Source organism: Rutilus rutilus (genome assembly GCF_951802725.1).
Source record: "Rutilus rutilus genome assembly, chromosome: 16".
Taxonomy (NCBI): domain Eukaryota; kingdom Metazoa; phylum Chordata; class Actinopteri; order Cypriniformes; family Leuciscidae; genus Rutilus; species Rutilus rutilus.
Window position 1 is genome coordinate 19,887,124 of NC_140224.1, and position 23,834 is coordinate 19,910,957.

Below are 23,834 nucleotides of genomic sequence, written 5' to 3' on the forward strand. Positions count from 1 at the left end.
CTAAGTTTTACAAGGTGAACAGTGCTTTGGAAAGTAGCCACTGTAGCCAATACTGTAGAGCTGTAATAAAAATCCAAGGCATTTTCATACATATATGCATATATCTTTATTTCTGAGTAATATGGTATGACAGGAGATGGGGCAATGAATCAATAATCGCAACACAAAAAAGAAAAAGGTCTGAAAAAAAACTATTTCCCCTACATAAAAACATGCTTGCAAAGGCATAACATGGTACATGACCTTACAATAATTTTTTATTTTTTTTATAAATAAACAAAAAATCTGTATTTATTTAGTTAGGACCAAAGCATTTCTATTCCATGGTGAAAAATGCTCAAGTTTGAGCCTATAAGCCAACAATCAGCTGTGCAGCTAGTAGGAATGTTATCACCACACATTGCACTAATCTTTAACATGAGGAATAAACTATTTAACTAAGTGTCTTTACATTTTTCTCTTTTGAACGTGGAAAAGGTGTGAAGGATAAGGAACATATCAGAATTTTAAAACAATGAAATCATGATATTGTATAACAAAAACAGGCTAAAATTAATCAATTCCAACCAGAACAATTTGGCAAGTTCTGGCAAATCTAACACTACTTCACTGGATTTTGAAATGAAATATGATTTGGGCATGTGTCCTGTTTCTAATTAGGGGCTCCAATACTTAAAAAAATATACATTTGGGATTTCGGTTTACCTTCACAAGTCCCCAGACACAGGACCAATATGGTCAGAAAATATCTATTTAAGAGTCTGTTTGGTGCTGTGCGTTTTCTTGGAAACACAAGTGTATGAATCCAGATACAATTTAAAATAATAATTTAATCAAAGTCTAAAATTCTTATAAATAATGCCTCCTGTAAATATGCTGGTTTGTATTTTTAGAAAATTTAAGGATTAAAATTGATGCTGTAACAGAATCCTTTCATTTGGTTCTTCTGCCATATCTGCAATGCATCAGTATAGACACAACTTCACATCGGGGCAGGGGCTGAATGAACTATTATCATATGATCGGTGCAGATCTGTCATTTGTGATGGTGGGTCGTAGTCTGACCGTGTTAAATGGATTCCCACCCCTGAGGAGGAAAACAAGCATTGTGATTGCAGAGAATGCGTTAAATTCTAGAGCACTGTAGTAATATGGGGAATTAATTCTGTTATAAGACACTCACCCAAGGAACGGAGGCACCGAGTTACCATTTGGCAAAGACACCTGTTGCAAACACAGAAATAAGAATAAAAAGTGATTAGCGTAAACGGTGCTTCCATTCTTTAGAACATGCAAGAGCAGAGTTGATGTTCCCTGTCAGACTGGTTCGATTAGGACGTCAACACGTAATTCTGTTGTTTCACCAGCCGACTAAGTACCTGGAACAATCAATGTGTCCTATGACCTCATCATATCAGGAATCTTGATAATCTTGAAATGCTTCCTTTCTCTGCCTTGGTGTTGACAATCTAATCAAAACTACTTTAAGAGACAATGAACTGTAAACAGTCAGGGAAGATGCACATAACGAGTACATAACTGACGAGTTTTGATCAAGGCAGGCCTTATTCCATATTAACAGAGTAGTTCACTCAAAAATGAACATTATGTCACAATTTACTCATTCATGTCATTCCAATGTCATTTTTCTGAACAACAACAAAGCGACAACAGGCTGTCAAGCTAAACAACCCCCCCTAACCAACCCACCCCCCCCCGCCCCCACCAAAAAAAAACCCACCATAAAAGTACTCCAGTCCATAGGATTCATTTTTCCAAACAACAACAACAGTTACAGTGACTATAGACCCCTTCACGGTTGACGTCACAGGAAAATTCGCAGTTCGAAGTGCGCAGGTCGGGGTCAGAAAGTTCATTCCACCCAAGTGAATTGTGTGTTAACCAGAGAATTTCTCGTCAAGGAAAAAAAAAAAAGCCTACTTGTTGCGCGGTGAACTCTGAAAATCGCACCAGTTGTGGAGTCAAGTTTTTCAGGATTCCTGTAGGATCTCATCCGTTTTAAAAAAAAATACACGAAATCTGTTCAGATAGATACTGCTATCTGCTAATTCTGTTAAATGACACAATCAACACATCAAACTTCACCTAACTATTAAATCAGTCTACATGACACAGGTCCATGACATTTACAAAACTATTAACATGCATAGCTTAACGTTATAGGCTAGTGTGCAGAAAACTGTTCATGCAATCCAGACTTTCAAGTTTAATCTAATGCCCCTTTCACACAGAGAGTCCTGTTAGGAGCTCAGGATCAGGCAATACAATCGCCATTAGCTAAAACAAGTTTATTATGGTACTGTTCCCGTTCCTGTGGTGGCAAAGTCAGTGCATACCTTGACACAATATGCCGGTCTATTAGCCGCGCCAGTTTTCTGACCCCATGCTGCGCGCGCACCCAACCTAGGCTTTCGATGTTTACATTGAAGGGGTCTATAGGCTGTCAAACTTCAAAAAAAAAAAAAAAAAAAAAAAAAAAGGAAAAAAAAGTCCCATTTAATTTGAAGTCATACCATGGTTTTAGGGAACAGATTGACAGAATTTTTGTTTTATGGAAAGTTGAACGAAAATCCTTAAAAAGAATATCCTATAGTGTTCCACAGCAAAAAGTAAAATGAAGTAGAGGAGTGGTTTTCAATCCTGGTCCTGGGGACCCACTGCTCTGCACATTTTGTATGAGCCAGATACTCACATACAGTTTGCCATCAGTTAATATAGTGCAATAGTCTCCACTCTCCCTCACAATGAGAAAACCAGGTAGGGAGCATTTTTCAGATGTCTTTTTATTTTTCATAATGGTAGAAATGCAGAGCATTCATGTACCACTCCCTAGGCCCCCTGGCAAAGAACAAAGGTTACATTATTGCAGGTCTTATAAGTAACTTGTAACTTATGTAGATCTAATTTGTACAATTTAAAGCTTATTGTATAACTGAACAAATACAGTGGGGTCCAAAATAAACTACTAGAGAAAATACTTGCATATATTTGCATTGTAAATTGAATCGATTTTTTCTTTACAAATTATATTAGCAGCAAAATTTTTATAGAAAAGTTTAATTTGAAAATTGTACATGCATTTCTGAATATCTTAAAATTTGTTTTAAGCAATTTTGCTTTAATTTTGCCATATATAACCATGTTCTTCAGCATGATGAGATGATCCAAAGAGTATCTTGAGCTTCAATGGAAGAACATCTGACTGTTTGTACGAAGAGTTCACATGGTCAGTGTCACAAACTTTTATGGGCATGTTTACACCTGGTCACTTCATGCGTTTTCTCTGATTGCACAGCTATCCAATCGTGAAAAGACCAGGTGTAAATGCCCTCCGAAACGTATTTGAGAGTGATTTAAATCGATCATTCAAACCACTTACGGAGGTGGTTTGAGACGCATTCCAAATGAAACTGGGCAAGTGTAAATGCATCTGGTTTTACTCCTCCCAAAATGAAAAAATAAAATTAAACGCAAATAAATTGCCGAAAAAATTAAGTTCGGCGTTGCATCCTGAAACTCAACACGCAGTGATCTTCATTAATAGTGTGACTAAATCAAACTAACTTAGACTAAATTATCATACTAGTGTTAGCGCTGCTCTCTCTCCTATTGCGGTCTTTGAGCTTTAAATTAGCTGATGATAAATAAAATGCAGCGCATATCTGTTGCTTTCGTCTTGAAGATCGGATTTATATTCATTTTGCAGAGACACATTAATGTAGCCAATTGTAAATGGAACAGTTTTAACAAATTTGATGGTTATCCGATCAGTAAAAATGCATAAAGTGAACAGGTGTAAACAGGCCCCATATGTTGTACAGTTCAATACAGTAGTACTTACAAAAATAAATGTTTTTTAATTCATTTTAAAATGTAATTTATTCCTGTGATGGCAATGCTTAATTTTCAGTAGCCATTTTGCCAGTGTCACATGATCCTTTCTTATCAATGTTAAAAACAGTTGTTCTGCTTGAAAAACATGACTGTGAGAACAAAAACCGGTTACCGTGATTTTGCCAAAACAGACATGTTCCTGGATCAACATATTTTGTTAATCCTGGAACAACATTCCTGTCCGAAAATGTTGTCCTAACCCTATCCCTAAACCAAACCCTACCCATAACCTTTCCCTAAAGGGTGAATAACACTGATTTAGAAGCCCCATAAGCCATAAGCCTCAACCTGACAAACTGTAAACTTGCCCCTTAAATCTTATTTGTTGATTGGGAAGTTGTTCCAGAATCAACAAAGATGTTTCATTTTTGCCCTAGAAGAAAACCTGACTCAATCAGGTGACAACCTCCCAGAATGACTTTGCCTTCTTTATTTCATCCACAAAAGGATAAGATGCTCATATGTCTCTCTTTCCAGAAAATGGCTCCTTTTCAAACTAACTTTGCTCTCGGCATTCCTATTTGCCACCGCACTGTGTTTACCGTGTTCTGTGGAGAGGGGGTGGAGTGCTTGATGGGTCTGTCCCTAGATGAGTCACTGTAGTCAGGCGGGGGCAGCAGCACGGGTTCCTCCACCTCCTCGTCTTCCTCCGGCTGCTCTGGAAGATCAGTCACACTGTCGACTCTGCTGAACAAAGTACATAAATTGATTTGTTCATTTGTTAATGGTTAGATAAGCATTATTTTCAGTTGAAAATCCCATCATTTTTGCTCTCAAATGAAAGAAAGAGCAGACTCACCTGTTTGCGATTACTGGCTCGTTGTACGTTCGGCAATAAGATGAGGGAAACCAGCCCCGCCTGCAATTGAAAGCAAAAAATATCCATAATGTGCATCATGATTTTCTATCAAAAATGGGTGCCAGCTCCATTTCCATATGCATTAAGACAATTTTTTGTTCTCTGCCGTTGTATGACTAATCAGAAACCACTGTAGTGGTACAAATGTACAGCGGAACACCATGTAGTATGAAGAGTTCATTTGGTTTTGGTTGCTTAGGAACTGTCACACCGCCAGCTGTGGATAACTTTGAACTGAGCCTTCAAGAGTGCATCAGTGCATTAAGACATTTTTAACTCTCAAAATAGTGGTGACAGCATAATGGGTAGTGAGAGAAAATCTGTGGACCTCAGACCTCTGAAATGGCAGATCTGGTCAGGGATAACAGAGCTGCTCATTAAATTATACAAAATAAACAAGTGTAAGACCACACAAAGCACAGACACTGATGCTTTCACTGCAGTAGGATCATTTTGCTTTGGTTTGTATGTCGCTATGAATAAATGATTGAATGTAAATATTGATATAACAAACAGATTCACCTGTTAGTTTTAAAATGATGTTTTTAATAAGCCACAAGCATCACCCAATCAAATTGCAACAACTGTCGTTTTCAAAAAGGCAAAGAAAAACAATCAGACAGATTAACTAATCTAATCAAAAATCAGCTTCACCCTAAAGAACAGTTAAACATAAATTTAGAACTTTATAAATGATGTGCATCAAGAAATCAATATTCTTTTGCTGAGTTTTTATGATAAAGCAGAGCTGTGTGGCACATTTTTCTGTGGATTAACTTCTATGAAATAATTCTTCAAGACTAGTAATATTCGCTGACAAACTAAATAGAGTCCATTTTGATTTCATGCAGACTTTAAAAACTACTAAATGTGAAAACAAAACTCAATTCATTTGAAGTTTCATGCCAAAACTGAAAAGCTTAAATCAACTCTTGTCTGTGCCATATCTCGCTAAGCGAGAATCTACATTCTCATTTACAAAAAATTCTTTACTCAAACTCGCTCTAAACGTGTCAGGTCAAATGTCAGCTCGCCCCCTTGTTACACCAGCCAAATTGGAAGCACATTGCCAGGTCAAGAAAACTTTCATTTGGAAATAAAAGACTGTGATAAGAGGAGAATGAATGCCCCTCATCATGTCTAACTGAAGGAACCACTTTTGCCAATAAACCTACTGCACTGCAAAGGTTTACACCAGCATGCTTGATCCCTCGTGATGACTTATGTAAGCATCTCGAACATGTTTGACATGCCTTAGCAAATTGTGCAAATTAGGAGAGTAAATCTGACAAACAGAATCATGGAGCCAGTATTTACAGCTCAGAAAAGCTAATGTTGCTATCATCCAAGTGCCAAAGGGGTACCATGGACAAAGGAAATATAAATGAAAAGTTGCAGTGTCTTTAATGAGCCTCATATTGTTCCAAACCTATATCAGTGTTTCCCCTACCATTATTTTGAGGGGACAACGCGCAGTTTCATTCACACACACACACTGAAGCGCGTCGCACTGTTTTTTGCCTATATGAGGACACGAATGCTTGAACTTTATCTCCAGACTCTAGATCCACTCTGAAAGTCACTTTGTGAGCACTTAACCGCTTCATTTGAGAAAGACTATGGTCATGCTATAAACACACAGAAACTCAAAAGGTCTTCACAGCAACCTGTCAAAATAAAAGTTCGGTTTACCTTGACAGAAATATATTACTGTTGTACATTAGAATTTAGATATGTCTCAGTGTAATAATAATACTAACACTAATATAAAAATTATAGGGTTAGTTCACCCAAAAATGAAAATTATGTCATTAATGACTCACCTTCATGTCGTTCCAAGCCCGTAAGACCTCCGTTCATCTTCGGAACACAGTTTAAGATATTTTAGATTTAGTCCGAGAGCTTTCTGTCCCTCCATTGAAAATGTGTGTACGGTATACTGTCCATGTCCAGAAAAGTAATAAAGACATCATCAAAGTAGTCTATGTGACATCAGTGGGTTAGTTAGAATTTTTTGAAGCATCGAAAATACATTTTGGTCCAAAAATAACAAAAACTACGACTTTATTCAGCATTGTATTCTCTTCCGGGTCTGTTGTCAATCCGCGTTCACGACTCAGAAGTGACGCTGCTGACGTAAGATGCTGCTGACGTGTTATCTGGTGCGCCCGAGCTTCGTTTACAGTCTGAGGGAGACGCATGCTGTATTCAAGCTATTCTACATTGTTTGTATTTTGGTATTGCTATATTTTTTTAAATGGTGCGTAAGTGTGCATGTCATCAGCCTCTTACGTCAGCAGCGTCTTACGTCAGCAGCGTCACTGCGGAGTCGTGAACGCGGATTGACAACAGACCCTGAAGAGAATACAATGCTGAATAAAGTGGTAGTTTTTGTTATTTTTGGACCAAAATGTATTTTCGATGCTTCAAAAAATTCGAACTAACCCACTGATGTCACATGGACTACTTTGATGATGTCTTTATTACCTTTCTGGACATGGACAGTATACCGTACATACATTTTCAATGGAGGGACAGAAAGCTCTCGGACTAAATCTAAAATATCTTAAACTGTGTTCCGAAGATGAACGGAGGTCTTACGGGCTTGGAACGACATGAGGGTGAGTCATTAATGACATAATTTTCATTTTTGAGTGAACTAACCCTTTAAGGAGTAATCCCAAGTTTTCTTCCATGTTTTAATTTTAACAGTAAAGCTCATTGTGCTCAAGTTGTTTGAAAAACATTTGTTTAATTTCATGATTAAAAGAAATTAAATTAATGTTTTATGTCTTCATTTGATTACCAGAAAAACACCACGACAGAATTTGTGTGAAAAAAAAACCCATTTCATTTCGTTGTGTAAAAAAATGTTGTTTATATTTATTGACCAAATTTCAGCTCATTTCAGCTCACTCTAGAAATGCACCGATACAAACAACTGCCTAACAACACCACGTGTTTATAACATGCCCGCTCTGCGACACTAGTAGTTTCGGGGGTCTACCAATCCTAAAAATCCTAGGGGAAACACTGTATATGACTTACTTATTTAGCAGAACAGAAAAGATATTTTAAAGAATGTTTTAACTTGTTTGTTCCTATTTAAAGTCCATGGAAACTTTTTTTTGTTTTCTACACAAGTCATTTAGGTTTGGAACATCATGAGGGTGAGTAGTATCCTTTAAAGGATGAAAAGCAATTTTGAATTGAATGAATGTCTTTTTTAGCACTTACTGTCCAGTATGTTCTAGTTCTCCATATAGCCATCCATCTCGCTCGTCTTGGATAAGCAGCGTGATGATGTCTCCATCATCAAAGCTCAGCAGGGTCTCGTTATTTCCCGCTGTGTGGGGGAAGATAGTTTGCACCCTGTTCTTCTTGGCCACATCAATCCCGCTAGACACAGACGTAGACCTAGAAAGGCTGTTTCCATCTAGACTGTCTAGATCTGTTGATTTCAAAGCAAGCACAACTTAAGTGACATTAACTAAAGATATTTAGAGGCAGTAATCAACTAAATTAGTAATCACAGCGATGTTTCAAGGACTGCCTCATCAACACAAAGACTACTGCACTTGATTGTTGAGAGCAGAAGTGATGAAGTCTGATTAGATCGAAGTGCGAGGGAGCCGTCAGCTTGCCTGAGTACTGCTCTGATGAGATGGGGATTTTGGGAATGTCCTGGGAGAACATGCTGGCCAGTGGGCTTGTGTGGGCTTTGAGTGAAGGGGCTGGGGGCGGAACAATCAAACTGGAATTGGTCTGAGGAGGAAAAAAATTTCAGTATGCCTTTTTTCAATAAAAGTTAACAACTCAACGCGTTGATGTTCTGGCTTAAACGTGAATGCTATGTGGCTCTCAAACAAACAAACAAACAAACAAAAAAATAGCACTTAAGCAGTCATAAGTAAATTTAATGGTGGTACACCATGTTCTAACATTAGACTAACCCTCTCACTGTGTTCCAATGTAGGCGAGGACTCGGGTATGACTGACATTGAAGTCCGCAGACCCTCAATCATGGATATCACTGTGTCTGGTACCCCGGTGACATCGCTACACTTATCTTGCCAGCTGGGCAGTTTGACGGTCAGTATCTCCTTGGCCTGTGGGTGCAAGTGCACATACAGTTTGAAGAAAGAAATGCAAACAAGGTACACTACCGTTCAAAATGTTAGGGTCAGTATGTTTTTTGGGGGTTTTTGTTTAAACTTACAGGTAAGGCATTTATAATGTTACAAAAGATTTCTATTTCAAATTAATTCTGTTCTTTTCATCAACTTTCTATTCATCAAATAATCCCGAAAAAAAAAGGGTCATGGATTCGATTTTTTTTCTCCAAATCAGCATATTCGAATGATTTCTGAAGGATCATGTGACACGGAAGACTGGAGTAATGGCTGCTGAAAAATCAGCTTTGCATCACAAGAATGAATTACATTTTATAAATTTTTTTAAATGTATCGTCTTTTTAAAAGGCATTAAAACTATTGTACTAAACCAAAACTCTGTACCATTTTCATTTCTTGTTGTTCCCAAAGTCTAACAACAATATTAACTGGAAAATTAGCAAGTTTAAAATTTGACTCTAAAAAGCTGAATATTTTCAGTGGGTCACCTTGTCATGGAAGGCTGCTAGCTGATAGGAGAAGGCACAGTGTTTGTCCACTAGGAAACAGAACCTCCTTTTCTCTTCCATCAGAGCCTCCTTACATCCTTCAGCAATAAAGCTCTGCATGTCTGTCTGCCGGGATGAGATGGTCTCCATACACTAGAGATGAAATCAATCATACGATATGACTGCATCCCATGATACACACATAGTAGTCAGCTAGAGTGGGACAGATATACTTGATTTCTTGCTTGAAATACACCTTTTTGGGACAGATTGCATTGAGAAATACAAACAAAACACCACATTTAACAAAATGAGATACATCAACATATTTAAGAAGTCCACACAGTCAACACCTCATGCTAATGCTGTCATTTTCTTGTGAGTAACTCTTTTTCCAGACTGATGGGTCTCTGCTTTTATAGAACAGAGCTGTTACCCAGCAGACCTGTGAAAATGACACTAGAAACAGAGCTCTGTTCTTCTTCACAGGAATCCCCTCGCTATTATGCAGTAGTTCTGTGCAAGTTGTCATAGTGACCGTGAACGTTGCTTGTTTCCTTGGAGTTGTTTTCAGAATCGTTCGCAGATCATGCCTGGACACGCAAGTCCCACACAACAAGTATTGTCTCTGAGTGCAATATGAATGTATGATAATGACTTCATCGCTATCTGAAATTATGATTCGGTTGGTTTTTGTCAGGGACATGATCTAACATGTTTTTGGATAAGATTCTAGTCACTACTGAGGTGAATGACATTTCATCAACTCATGATGTACATACTTGCATGACTTGCATGATACAAGTTTTTAAATATGTACTGCCCCCACACAAAAAGATTTTTTGCTTTTATGTAATATAGGACAGTAGGAGGACAGAAAGGAAATCACGGGAGAGTGGAATTGGACCAGGAGAGGACCTCAAGTCAGGACTCAAACTCTGGTTGCCCGAAGTGCAACCACACCAAATGTCTGAGCTTTAAGTTTGATACTGTATTAACAATGGCAATTCAAGTTTCAGATTTATTGTGACTAAAAAGCATTTTACTGCTAATGTTTAACTCAGATAAAACAATTTACATGATTGTGGGTGATGCTTTGTTACACTCAGCAGCAGCTCAGTTCAATTTTCCTTCAGACATCTGTCAAAAAAGACACTTAGAAGCAAACACATTACATAAAAAAAAAAAGGTTTCCATTGCTAACCGTTCAAAGAAACAGTATGGCTTTGATAGGAGGAACACAATGGTGAGCTATTAAAACTGCTAATTAATAGAGCCCACCCAAGTAGATTGTATTAAGTGTCAAATCATGTTCCTGATATTGAGTCAGAAACTGAATTGAATAGAGCCGTTCCCTTTGTCATGTACAGCCAGCCCTTTGTCATTGGTTCCCTTGAGAACTTCCTTTTGGCTTTTAGATTTTAGATTTATAAGTAAAATATTGTCTGAAATGAATACTACTTGAAAATATTTTTACATTTTGCCCTCCAAAATATATATATATTTTTTGAAGCCACTGTTTTTTGTTTGTTTGCTTTTGTTTTGTTAAAATGTTGCAATAAAGACTAAATGGTTGACTGGTTTAAGTAAAATTGCATCTTTTTTCTAAATGCATATTTTAGATATTGTGAACAAATCATTCATGCATGCCTTTCATAAAAAAAAAAAAAAAAAAATACTGTACCTAATAATGTTTATTCAAAATGACATAACTGGACCTTCTATCTGGTGACTTTAAGTATGTAGGACTTTAAGTATAATTTAGTCCACTTAAACCCTGCCCCTGCAAACTCACATTCATCTGCCTCCACTTTTGAGTGCAACGCCCACATCTCAAAATCCAATCAACAATCGATGCATAACCAAGTCCCCGCATAACATTTTTCTTTTTCGTTACACAGTAATGGCACAGTAGCTGCAAAATTAATGATTGATTTTTTTCGAGAGCATGCCTATTCAGGTAATATTAAATCACAGACATTATTAATCATAGATTGTTGCCACTAGCCTAAAAACCCAGAGGGAAACCATGGCTCAAAAATGTTAATTCTCATCCATATATTAGGACTACAAAAGGAACAGCTTTGTTGTATGATCAGACAGAGAAAAGACTGCCAGATAGATAGATTTCATAGCAAAAATACAATAAATGCTTACCTCATTTTCTTTGATCTCATACTTGGACAAATGCTTCCCTTGACTTTTCCGGCGCAGTTTCTTCAGGTCAGCCTGTGATTTGTCCAAGAAGTCTTGCTTAAATTTGTGTTCTGACTGGTATCTCTTGAATGTGGCCTAGAGGGAATGTAATACCACAATATTGTGGTAAGTGCAGGTAAGTGCAATATGGGAAGTATGACGAGGAGAAAAACACACAATACTCACGTTCATGTACTTGATATCCATATCAGTTTTCTTTTCAAGTTCAGCAATGAGCTCTCTGTGGAACTTCATGAACTGTAACAACAAGGTTAATGGCAATAAATCATCATCACACAGCAAAAAAAAAAAAAAACCAATATCAGTGAAATTGCATGAAATCATTCCAATACTATGATAACATGACTGTAGAGAATTCGAACAAAAAGGGTTATCTTATCAGCTTCAGTGGTTAAATATTCATAACGCTGTGAGTTTGAATACCTAAGATCATTTGATAAAAAAAGGTTTTGGAGGAAGAAATGCAAAGGGAGAGCAAAGGGTCAGCAGCCCTCAATACAGTCACATACCACAGGTAAGTTCAGCACACACTATCCCTAAGGCAAAATATGACTGTATGATTTATAATGTCAAATCATGTGACTACAAAAATGTTTGAAGTTACAAATTCACAAAGCTCATCATGCCCTAAAGGTTTCCTCCAATAGCATTGCCTGCTACAGTTCTGCTCGTAGGTTTTAACACTTGAAGATGCCTTTCATAAAAATTGTATTTCGTTTTTTTATTACAGCCCTACAATTAATTGATTTTAAATTCCTGTTTTTATTTAATATATTATATAATGTATTTTATTCCTGTGATGGCAAAGCTGTATTTTCAGCAGCCATAACTCCAGTCTTCAGTGTCACATAATCCTTTAGAAATCATTATAATATGCTGATTTAGTGCTCAAGAAACATTTACTATCATCAGTGTTATACAGGTGATAAATTTTTTCAGGATTCTTTGATGAATAGAAAAACAAAACTTTTGTGACATTATAAATGTCTTTACACTCATTTAATGAATCCTTGTTGAACAAAAGTATTAATAAGATCTTATTGACCCCAAACTTTTGAACAGTAGTGTATACATTCCACAAGGCAATATAATAATAATTCTGAATTTACAAAAATTATCCTGTTGAAAAACCACAAAAGGCTCCAAGCAGTCATTGATGAAGGCAACACACAATATGAAGAATCATGGGTATGCTACATTTTTTTTAAAGAAAAATCATTTTAACTAGTGGAATATCCAGAATATGTGAAGAGTTCAGATGCAAAAGCCTCTAAGTGCCATCTGAAATTTTCTTCTAGAATGATCATTTTTATCAAGCTCGTATATTTAAGTTCATTAATTTCACTTAAATGGCAATGACAATTACCTATGAATTGTCATTTAAGTGAAATTACTCTGAACTTAAATATACGAGCTTGATAAAAATGATCATTCTAGAAGAAAATTTCAGATGGCACTTAGAGGCTTTTGCATCTGAACTCTTCATGTGTTCTTCAGCTTCTGGAGTTGGAGAGGAATAAGAGAAAAAAAGTGATGTATCAAGATCATAAACCACATGAAGAAACATGCATACTTACAGACTCCTCCAACTCCAGTTGGACCTTCTTGTGCACTTCTGAAATCTCCATCAACACCACGCCTGAGAAGAAAAATGAAACATTATTGCTACATTACAGATTTTTTACATTTCAGAGTTTTGTTTCCATTTCAACTGGATAAACAGTTCAAAGTTGCCTTCAGAGAGGTATCAAGTTGTATTTTAGACTTGAACTTCTCTTTACATTTACATTACATTATTTTATGACTACACCTTTAGCATGCGTCTCTCCTACTCTGTATGATCAGTATCATTTCATCTTGCTAGGGCTCCATTAGTGTTGCTCATAAAACAAACCCCAGAACAAACAAACTGAGGTGAGCTGCATCATTATAACTCATCTAGCAGTTATAAAAGCATCATTAGCATGGTAAGGTCAGTGGAGTGAGTCAGTAAATGCAGTCTTTGTGCTGAGAGTGTCAGCACCTGCTCTGTGTTTTCACAACCCCAGAGATGTAGCAAAAAGGTACTCAACCTTACAGAGGTTACAGGGCATCCCTGCCAATGGAAAGTCTAAATGGAGAATTATTATCAGTATAATCAACTTTTAAATGTATTAAAGCTAAATGAAAATCTGTAATGCAACAGAAATCAAAATGTACCCCTTTTAAATGTAATTTCTGCCTCCCCGGCTTTTTTCTTGATCAAATCAGTTCCCATCCTGCAATTCTTTACAATGATTATCCCATTTCACAAATATGTCATATTACAGATAAAATGGGATTTGAACGACGCATCATGTTGATTTCAGATTATTTACAATAAGGGCTTGACATGAACTTTTTTGCTCATCACCCACTGTGGCTAGTGGTTTTCCAAAGTTAGCCACTAAGTATTTTCACTGGCAACAATTTTGACATCGATACCATGGGGAAAAATTGCCATATAGATATTTTTTATATCATCTCATATTTTGGCAGCAGGTATATTAGGCTGCTGTCACTTTAAGACCTGATGCACTGATCCATTATAGTTACACATGTGTTTTCTTTCTCAACTGTTTAGATTCACTTAAAACATAAAGGACTGTGTTTACATGAATACTCACCATTTGTACATTATTTTGTGTGTATTTGACCGTTTAAGTGAAGTAAGCAATGAGAACTCAACAAAACAACAAAAATAACTTAGTTTAGTACTGAGAGGAGGCTTTATGTGCGCACACTTTAGGTGTGAGATCAAAATCTGTGGGAATGAGTAAAATTATGCCACTTTGAGCCCTGTAACACGAAAATATGAATCAGGAGCAAATTAAATGAGAGAGAGAGAGAAAGCGCAGCTGGTATCTAGCGTGTATCTTTTCTGTGGAAAATGAGTATTGGACGCGTTTCAGATATTTCAGAATCAATATGTATCGGAAAATTTATATTTTTAACACTACAAAAGTCGCTTTGGATAAAACAGTCTGCTAAATGAATAAATGTAAATGTACAACATTGCATTTAGTTTATTATTTTAGATGCCTTTTAAAAAGACAATTGAAAAATGTAAATATTATATATAAAATTCAACCCGCCAAAGTGGCTAGTAGGAATGACTACATTTACACGCCACTGGTGAAATCCACCCGCATTTGGCGGGTGTTAATGTCAAGCCCTGTGTACAATAGTGGGTTGTCTACAATGGATAATTGCATCAAATATTGGTATTCCGAACCGATAACTGCTCCCTCCTCCATTTTATGCTGTGATGTGATTGGATCCATTGACCGGACCTGGCCATCTCAAGGATTTTCCATCATGTCACCAGGAGATTGCACACTAGCTATCTGGGCAACAAGTCAAGTCAAGTCAGCTTTATATAGCATTTTATACAATACAGATTGTTTCAAAGCAGCTTTACAGTGATAATAGGATAATAGGATAATAGAAAGATTGTTTTGTCTGTGCACCAGGTCTAGAAGAAAGTCATTGTCTAGCTTGAAAGCTCTCGGACTGAATCTAAAATATCTTAAACTGTGTTCCGAAGATGGACGGAGGTCTTACGGGCTTGGAACGTCATGAGAGTGAGTCATTAATGACATCATTTTCATTTTTGGGTGAACTAACCCTTTAAATGATTAATTTCTGTTGTAAAAAATTACTTGTAACTTAGGGGCCGCTTACACAACACTGTTTTCAACTGAAAACGGAAAACTTTTAAATGTGTTCTGGCTGTTCATTTACACCACAACTGCGTTTTGGTGGCCTGAGAATGCAAACTTTGAAGTGCAAGTTTTTGAAAACGAGTTTTAAAAGCGATACCATTATAAGCGATACGTCATAAACTGTTACACCCATGTAAACTTTAAAACGCTGATGGCATGCACATGCGAATTACGCGTTTAGTCCATATGGGCATGCGAGTTTAAATGTGTATGTCATTGTGGGCGTAGTCTTTCTTTACAAAGTGACATTGCCAAGGCAATTACTTGTCTGGCATGCATAATACAGCGTTTTTAGTCGTTTCCGCAGAACTGTGTGAACGGGAATCATTTTGATAACGTTTTCATCTGTACAGAGAAAAAAACGTTTCTCGTGAAAAAAAAAAACTTTTGTCGTGTCGATGAAGTGAATGTTTTAGATTCACTTAAAACATAAAGGACTGTGTTTACATGAATACTCACCATTTTTACATTATTTTGTGTGTATTTGACCGTTTAAGTGAAGTAAGCAATGAGAACTCAACAAAACAACAAAAATAACTCAGTTTAGTACTGAGAGGAGGCTTTATGTGCGCACACTTTAGGTGTGAGATCAAAATCTGTGGGAATGACTAAAATTATGCCACTTTGAGCCCTGTAACACGAAAATATTAATCAGGACCAAATTAAATGAGAGAGAGAGAAAGCGCAGCTGGTATCTAGCGTGTATCTTTTCTGTGGAAAATGAACATTGGACGCGTTTCAGATATTTCAGAATCAATATGTAGTCGTTTACGCAGAACTGTGTGAACGGGAATAATTTTGATAACGTTTTCATCTGTACAGAGAAAAAAAAAAACTTTTGTTGTGTCGATGAGGCCTTCAGAGGGGATAATCTAGTTGACACGGTCTCTGCTGACATTTCAGGGCTGTGTTATGGTCGTGTCTAGGAGCAGGTCCTTCATCTGATCTGGATTCGGCCTGAATCCGGCTGAGTACAGTAAACCTTGGGATAAACAGAGAGACTAATACAAGCATAGATGCCAGTCAAGATGCTGTTAATTTTGACAGCAAATTTAGATTTAGTTTTAGTCATAGTCTTTTGACTAAAATGCCATTTAGTTTTAGTCATATTTTAGTCATCTGAATTGTTTTAGTTTCAGTCTAGTTTTAATCGACGAAATATCATAAGATTTTAGTCGACTTAATCTACAGTAGATTTAGTCGACTAAAATCGAATGGGTTTGGTTAAATTGTAATACATTAATTTAGAATTTCCAAACCCATACTCCAGGAGAAAACATCTTTTAACCTGTTAATATGAATGATTTTAAAGTTTGAACATGCAATATAGACACAGATTTAACTACTGTGACAAACAAATATCTTAAAATTAAATAAAACCACTTCTCCTAAAGTAGAACATGGTCTTCTTTTCAATGAATGATATATGCATTCTTTATAACAACTTGCATACATCATTCTTTATTCTTTCAGGCAGACATATTTGTATAAATTAAATATAATTAATCCTTATTAAAGCTATAAAAGAGCAGTGAATCCTTTTCTCTTTTACTTTTGTTTTTTATTAATATTAAGGGGAGACGGCATTAGGTTTATTACGCAATGTCTCTTTAAGACACCAGATCATGTCCAATGACATGCGGATCCAATTGCACTGATGCACATGTGATATTCTTCTCACAACCGTTTACGTTCTGTAGAGACATAACCGACTGTGTTTACGTGAATACTCTCCAAAACAGGACATTTAGACATAATTGTGTGTATTTGTCCATTTAGACGCGAAAGAGAGCTCAGTTCAGTACTCGCGTGCTGTACAGATTTATGTCCATGGCTGCATGCTTTGGGTGTGTGGGCAAAGAAAACCTTACCGAATAGAGCGCTCTTTTGCGTCGTCACTCTTATTCAGATCCATCTATCCATATGTCTGCTCTTATCTTTCTCCCAGACGTTTTTGAACGTTTTATGACACATCCATCCATTCTCATATAATGGTGTCAATGCATGCAGATCAATAATATTGTTTAATATTAAACTAAACAAGCCAAAAGCCAATGGCAACAAAGGTGAAAAAAGGCGACAAAGGCGGCAGTGCAAAGAAACCAAAACTCCATCAGATGACAGAAAGGGGAGAAACCAGGCTCAGTTGGGGGGCCAGTTCTCCTCTGGCCAACGAACGAACAGTGTATGATAGTGATTCAGGCAGCATTATAGGTCAGAAGTCAGATTGGATTGGAACAATCAGAATATTATCCAGTTCCATCTGTTCCATTCCTTACATGTAAGAGTATAGAATATCGGAATATCAACGTTTAGTGTTGATGCGATTTTAACGTACATGTTGCCGCATACTGTCATAATAAAAGATCATTACAACTGCCAGTCTGCCACTAGGTAGCAAATTCTGAGAGTCCGAATGTCATGTGCAGTGGAAAGGCGGCTTTACATTGATTTAAAGGGATAGTTCACCCAAAAATTTTAATTAGCCCATGATTTACTCACTCTGAAGCCATCCTAGGTGTATTTGACATTCTTCTTTCAGACGAATACAATCGGAGTTCGTTAAAAAATATCCTGGCTTTTCCAAGCTTTATAATGGGAGTGAATGGGTGTATGTCTTTGGAAGTCCATGAAAGCATATCCATTCATGATTAAAGTGCTCCACGCGTCTACAGGGGTTAATAAAGGCCTTATGAAGTGAAGCGATACGTTTGTGTAAGAAAAATATCCATATTTAAAACTTTATCGACTAAAATTATACCTTCCTACCTACGCATCGATTTACGCCAAAAGAGTAACCCTTGAACTTGACGCACAACGTAATGATGAACACGGTTGACCAGCCCTGTTTGTTTGAACTGCGAGAGGCGTCAAAGCTCAGGCTACTCCTACATCCTACTTCATACATCGTCAAGTGTTACTCTTTTGGCGCAAGTCGAATTGCGTATGACCGTCTGCCAGAAGCTAGTTATTTAGTCGACTGAGATAGTGCATTAAGGACCACAGACAGACCCCAGCGTGGAATCAGTGGCTTTGAAACCCTGTTCAAACGCTGCATACCTCTCATATACCTGCATACAAGAGTATTTCTGTCAATCCCCACATGGCACGCAGAAATCGCGGCAAGATAACCCTTTATTGTAGAAAAGAATCTGCCCTTGTCTAAAAGCTCCTGCAGAAAGAATAACACATCCGCAACAGAACAGAGAAAAGGGACGATGTGTCTGTGTGCGCGTCATCGCTCAAACACATTCCATTTCCGATCATTTGCAGAGCGCGTTGAAGCTACTTGTGCATTTTTCTTTTGCTATTTGAGCAAATGTAAACACAAAAAAATATATTTAATGTAGCATCTCATTCACTGCTATAGAGGTTTACCCAACTATGACGACTTCCACTTCTGAGAAACCCGGAAATGTTAACAGGGTCAATATGATGTGTCACGTGATTTTCTTGCATTTTTGTGTATTTAATTACAAATTACATAATACTCAAAAGTAATTAAATACGCATTTCAAATACATGCAATTTAAGCTACTGCCCATCTGCATGCATCAAGTGCATGCCAACTCATGTACAGGTATGTCCTGCCAGGTAGATCAGAACGTTACAATTCAAATGTGCGCATCTAACACAAACGCAGGATATCAGGTCTGACTGGATCTCTTCCCAAATTGTCCCTACCAAACATTTTCATCTAGTTTTTATAAAGGTAGCATGAGATGTCAAATTCTCTCTTTAAAAAAAAGAGATGTTATTAAGCATGTTATTCATCTTATTGTGAAATATATAATATATACACCACTCTCTGGTGGTGTATGCCAGACTCCATCCAATCACCGGTAGATTGAAGGCCCTGCCCCCTGTTTCTTTCGATAATCCATTTCACTCTAATGTACGTCACAATGTTTGTGGAACCGTACATGCATTGATGCTCAACACGAATGAAGTTCCTAACGGATAAATAAAGTTCTTTGAATTTGAATTTAATATGGAGAAAAAAAGATCTGTCACTCACTACTTCTGTTACTTCGCAACCCTAAATATCATCTCATTTATGGCAACTGGTTGTGTTTGTTGTCCTCTAATGTCTAAGTGCTTTCCTAGAGTTCATATGAAAACTACTAGAAGCAAGTGACTAACAGAAAAATAAATATTTAAACTACATTAGAGGGAGAGTTAGAGGAAAAATCCAGACAATGGATTAATGCCTTAATGCTTTTTGAGAAGGCTGAAAGAGTTTAAAAGGCATTAATGTGCGACAGCGGTATTCTATTGCCAACCACTGTAGAGATCTCAAATCGCTAGTACAATGCTCTAGGTGTTGATAAATAGACCTATTCTCACTAAATACAGCCAAAAACAAAACATGTTCAAGTTCACATCATCAAGCACCTAAACCAAACAGTTTTTGACAAGTTAGAAATTCACTATGATCTTACCAACCACATTCTGGTTTGTATTTGTGCAGTGAGATAATGTCTGTCACACACATCTTGACACTAAGGAACTTGTTTTGTTAAAACAAAAGCACTCTTGCAGTTGAACGTTCATGGCAAGAGAAAAAGGGAGGGTGACTAAACTGAGCACTTCTTACATTCCAGTCATACAGCCTCAATTGGATGTTAAAATTCCCTAGATCACTGTTTAAGAACTAAATGGAGAGTTACAATGGTTATTCATTATATAGCTTCATTTGATGACACGTGTGGCCCAGACATGCAGTCTAGAGTTCTAATTAAGTTTAATTAATTAGTCATTAATTCAATTGTGTTAACCTACATTTATTTGGAACTATTCTGGAACTTTCTTGCAGGTGTGTTGATGTTGACACAATGCTCACTTAATCGAATCCCTGTGTCAATCAGGTGCCACAAGCAATCACAAGCAATGCATTCCATATACGCAACAGGTTGACATAGAAGGCAGCACCAGTAATCACTACAGCATTAGATGTTGAACATGCAAACTCAAAGTGCTTTCCATCTATATTAACATTTAGTGCAGTCTGCACTAAATGTTAATATAGATGGAAAGCACTTTGAATTTGCATGTTCCTTTGGAATATTTGAGCTATGATGCTTTTTGGAAGGGGTTAGGGGGCGGAAAGGTTTGCAGACAAAGTCTCAAAGAGTAACTGTTTGCTTTGTGTGTTTGCTGCCGGCATGTGCAGAGAATTCACACTGTCTGGTGGTCATCCGAGCCGTTTGAAAGGGATTCCAGCCAGAACAGGGAACGACAAAGCCAAAGGAGCTCAGTCATTCACAAAAGCACACATAACTGAAGAGCAAAACCTCATTTACAGTAAGTAGAAAAGTTAGGGATGCACAGATATAAAAATTTGGGCCGATACTGATACTTCTTTATTTTTGAAAGCCGATAACCGATATATTGGCCAATAAATGTAAACTCGAGTTTTTATATAATTTTTGAGAGCCTGATTGCAAAAACAAAAGTCTCACCGTTAAAATGTCCCAAGCACACAATTATAATGATGTTCTCATTATAATTGTATGTAGCCTATATGACAGACTTACACTGCACATGTTAACTGTACTTATACAGTTAAAAAAGCCCGAAGAGTGTAAAGAGTACCTTTGACACAGTTAACCACCAGATCCTCCTGTCAATCCTAAAGACGAAGGGCATCTAGGGAACCGCACTCCAATGGTTCAAGCCTTACCTCTCAGGTAGGTCCTTTAGGGTGTCGTGGAGGGGTGAGGTATCTAAGACCCAACACCTAGCTACTGGGGTGCCACAGGGCTCAGTGCTTGGACCAGTTCTCTTCTCCATCTACATGACATCACTAGGATCTGTGATTCAGAAACTTGGCTTTTCCTATCACTGCTACACTGATGACACACAACTCTACCTCTCATTCCAGCCTGATGATCCGACGGTAACTGCTCACATCTCAGCCTGCCTGACAGACATTTCTGGCTGGACGAAGGACCACCACCTTCAACTTAACCTTGCGAAGACAGAGCTGCTTGTGGTCCCAGCCAACCCAACACTACACCACAACTTCTTGTGATTCCAATCATATTTCAAGCAATACAAAACCACCATGGTGAACAGTGAGCATCTGAAGGGTTGTCAGCTGAAGGAAATAGGCTAATCCATTATTTATCAGCTTTAATATACCTGTGAGCCGATAACGATAAAATGAAAACATACCGAACATATATCGGCAGATACCGATATGGTGGCCGATATATCGTGCATCCCTAAAAATGTATTTGCAATAAAGACATTGTGTACAATTTTTTTTAGCAAATTAAAAGATGAATGTGAAGGCAAAGCCATTAATCTTTGTAATTTGCACAAAAAAACCCAAACCTGCAGTGGTGGTGAGTATGAAAACTTGGCATGAAACAGATGGTAGTTTATGAATCACAGTAAAGCTCTGTCATTATTTCCAGACAATATGAATTAAACTGATGCTGAGTCACAAAAAGTCAACAAGAACCAAACCTGTCTGCGGCTTAAAGCAGATGCAAACGTAGAACTACCTTTTGACAAAATGAGGAAATAACTGCCATTGGATATTCAAAGACATGTTGAGTGCAATGAATCATCTACATTCTACAAGGAAATGTTAAGCCGCTCTGTGCACAGAGCACATCCATTTAGGCGAAGACCAGATTAGGACCTCTGGGTGATGATTTAAAAAGTAATACTTACCCAGTTCCCTAGAAACCGGTGATACGGCAGCATTTTCCCCAATCTTTGAGACTGCATCGAAATATGCCTTTCCAGCAAAGGTCATTGCTGCAGGAGAGTGAATAACTCATATTGATTAAAAGGAACTGAAATCCAAGCTGCGTGTATCACAACAATTTTTGGAGAAATATTGAGTTTATTTGAGCAGTTGAGCAGAAAATGGCTAAGTATGGTGCATATTTATTATTATGTAAACTAAGTGATGTGATTACCTGTCACTGATTTCTCATAGCTCTTTCCCAGGTTGACCAGATTCCGCAGTCCTGGGTTGAACTGCTCCATCACATTCTGGAAGAGCAGAACAAAGCTCATGTTTCAAAGTTACATGGAAAACAGCTTGCTGCTGAATGAAACTTAAGATCTTCAAAAACTGACTCAAATGAATGTGCCTACAACTGGGCAAAAATATAAAAAAAATGTCTGGTTTTTTTTTGTTTTTTTTGATAGAAGTCAGTGGGGTTACAGGTTAGGAACATAATGATGGTATATAAATTACAACATTTTCATATTTGGGTGAACTATCCCTTTTTCCACATTTCAAAAATACACATTTTTCCCATTCAATGTTAACCACATTTTATTGTCCAAGCAATAAAAGAGATTTACAGTAACTTTACCTTCTAAAAATACCTCTACTGTAGTTAAATATAGCATTGTTTAAACATTGACTTATAATTATAATTATATTGCCTGTGAGATCAAAGTCCTGCCTATCTCTGTGTCTCTATTGAAATGCCCTTCTGTAATGTAATTCTAGTCAGTTCCTCTGCTCATTCCCAGGAACACACCCTTGGCAAAACAATGAACAGTAAAGTATGCAAAAACAGAAACAGTCCAGCACAAACAGGTTTCTTAACTCAACCCAGAAACCCAACTGAAGCACTTTTAAATGCACTCATGACTCATTGCACAACTTAGACGTACCTTGATGACAAAAATGTAAGAGTGCCATAAAATAGCACTTCATTATTTAACTTAGCAACACAACTTTCAAAAGGTTGAATGTAGCCTACTGGGTTTAATAACAGGTGGTCAGTGACAAATATGATACATACACGCAATTTAAACCGACTTTTACCTTATATGTGCTCTCGGTGAGTTTGTTCACCTCCTCCGGGGCTCGAGACATTTTAGCAGGTATTCCTCAAACGTCCTTGGTGACAATGTGTTTGTTTTAACTTTCCCCGTTCAAATCGTAAATCTGTGTTTTCGTCCCACCTGTTAACGCGTGTGAAGCGGCAGAGAAGAGAACAGAGCGCTCGGGCGCTCTTGAGGAGAACACGATACTGCACTGATGTATCGAAGGAGGATGAAACCTTTCCGCGCGACCTCATGCCACACGTGGAAAGGTGGGATCCGTGACGTCATATATTTCTAAGATCAAACAGAAATGTCTAATTATCTATCCTTTTTTTTTCGGTTTTATTTTTGTTTCTCATTGTTGTTGCTTGTTGCTTTTGTATATTCTTTTCACCTTTCTTTTTTTTTTTTTTAACACACACACACATTAACACTTTTACAATTAGCCTACACACTTAATTTCCAAAGTACGGATTTTAAAAAGAAAAAATATACAATATAGCCTACATTAATAGTAGTAAAGTTGTTCAGTCAAAGGCGAAATAGTGTAATACATGGAAAGTCTTTATCATTAGGTCTATATTATTTTGGCCTAGCCTATATTATGCAGACTGTCCGTTTTCGTTTGTGGATTGAACAAAACCAAAAACTCTTAAAATCTTGATATTTGAGTCAT

General features: G+C 37.2%; 1 protein-coding gene across 2 annotated transcripts; it reads right to left on the minus strand.

Moving 5' to 3' along the window:
* Positions 1 to 85: 85 nt before the first annotated feature.
* On the minus strand, positions 86 to 23,371 carry baiap2l1a (BAR/IMD domain containing adaptor protein 2 like 1a). 2 transcript variants are annotated; one of them, XM_084435042.1, is made up of 14 exons: positions 23,157 to 23,371; positions 22,291 to 22,366; positions 22,040 to 22,126; positions 13,190 to 13,251; positions 11,778 to 11,849; positions 11,553 to 11,687; positions 9,396 to 9,548; positions 8,728 to 8,883; positions 8,419 to 8,539; positions 8,012 to 8,225; positions 4,715 to 4,774; positions 4,458 to 4,599; positions 1,184 to 1,224; positions 86 to 1,087 (listed from the first exon to the last, which is right to left on the minus strand). In XM_084435042.1, the coding sequence occupies exons 1-14, from the start codon at positions 23,205 to 23,207 to the stop codon at positions 1,015 to 1,017; spliced, it is 1,443 nt and encodes a 480-aa protein (XP_084291168.1). In that variant the 5' UTR covers positions 23,208 to 23,371; the 3' UTR covers positions 86 to 1,014. The 2 variants fall into 2 exon arrangements, with proteins under 2 accessions (XP_084291168.1, XP_084291167.1); XM_084435041.1 differs by having other exon boundaries at positions 4,458 to 4,602.
* Positions 23,372 to 23,834: the final 463 nt, after the last annotated feature.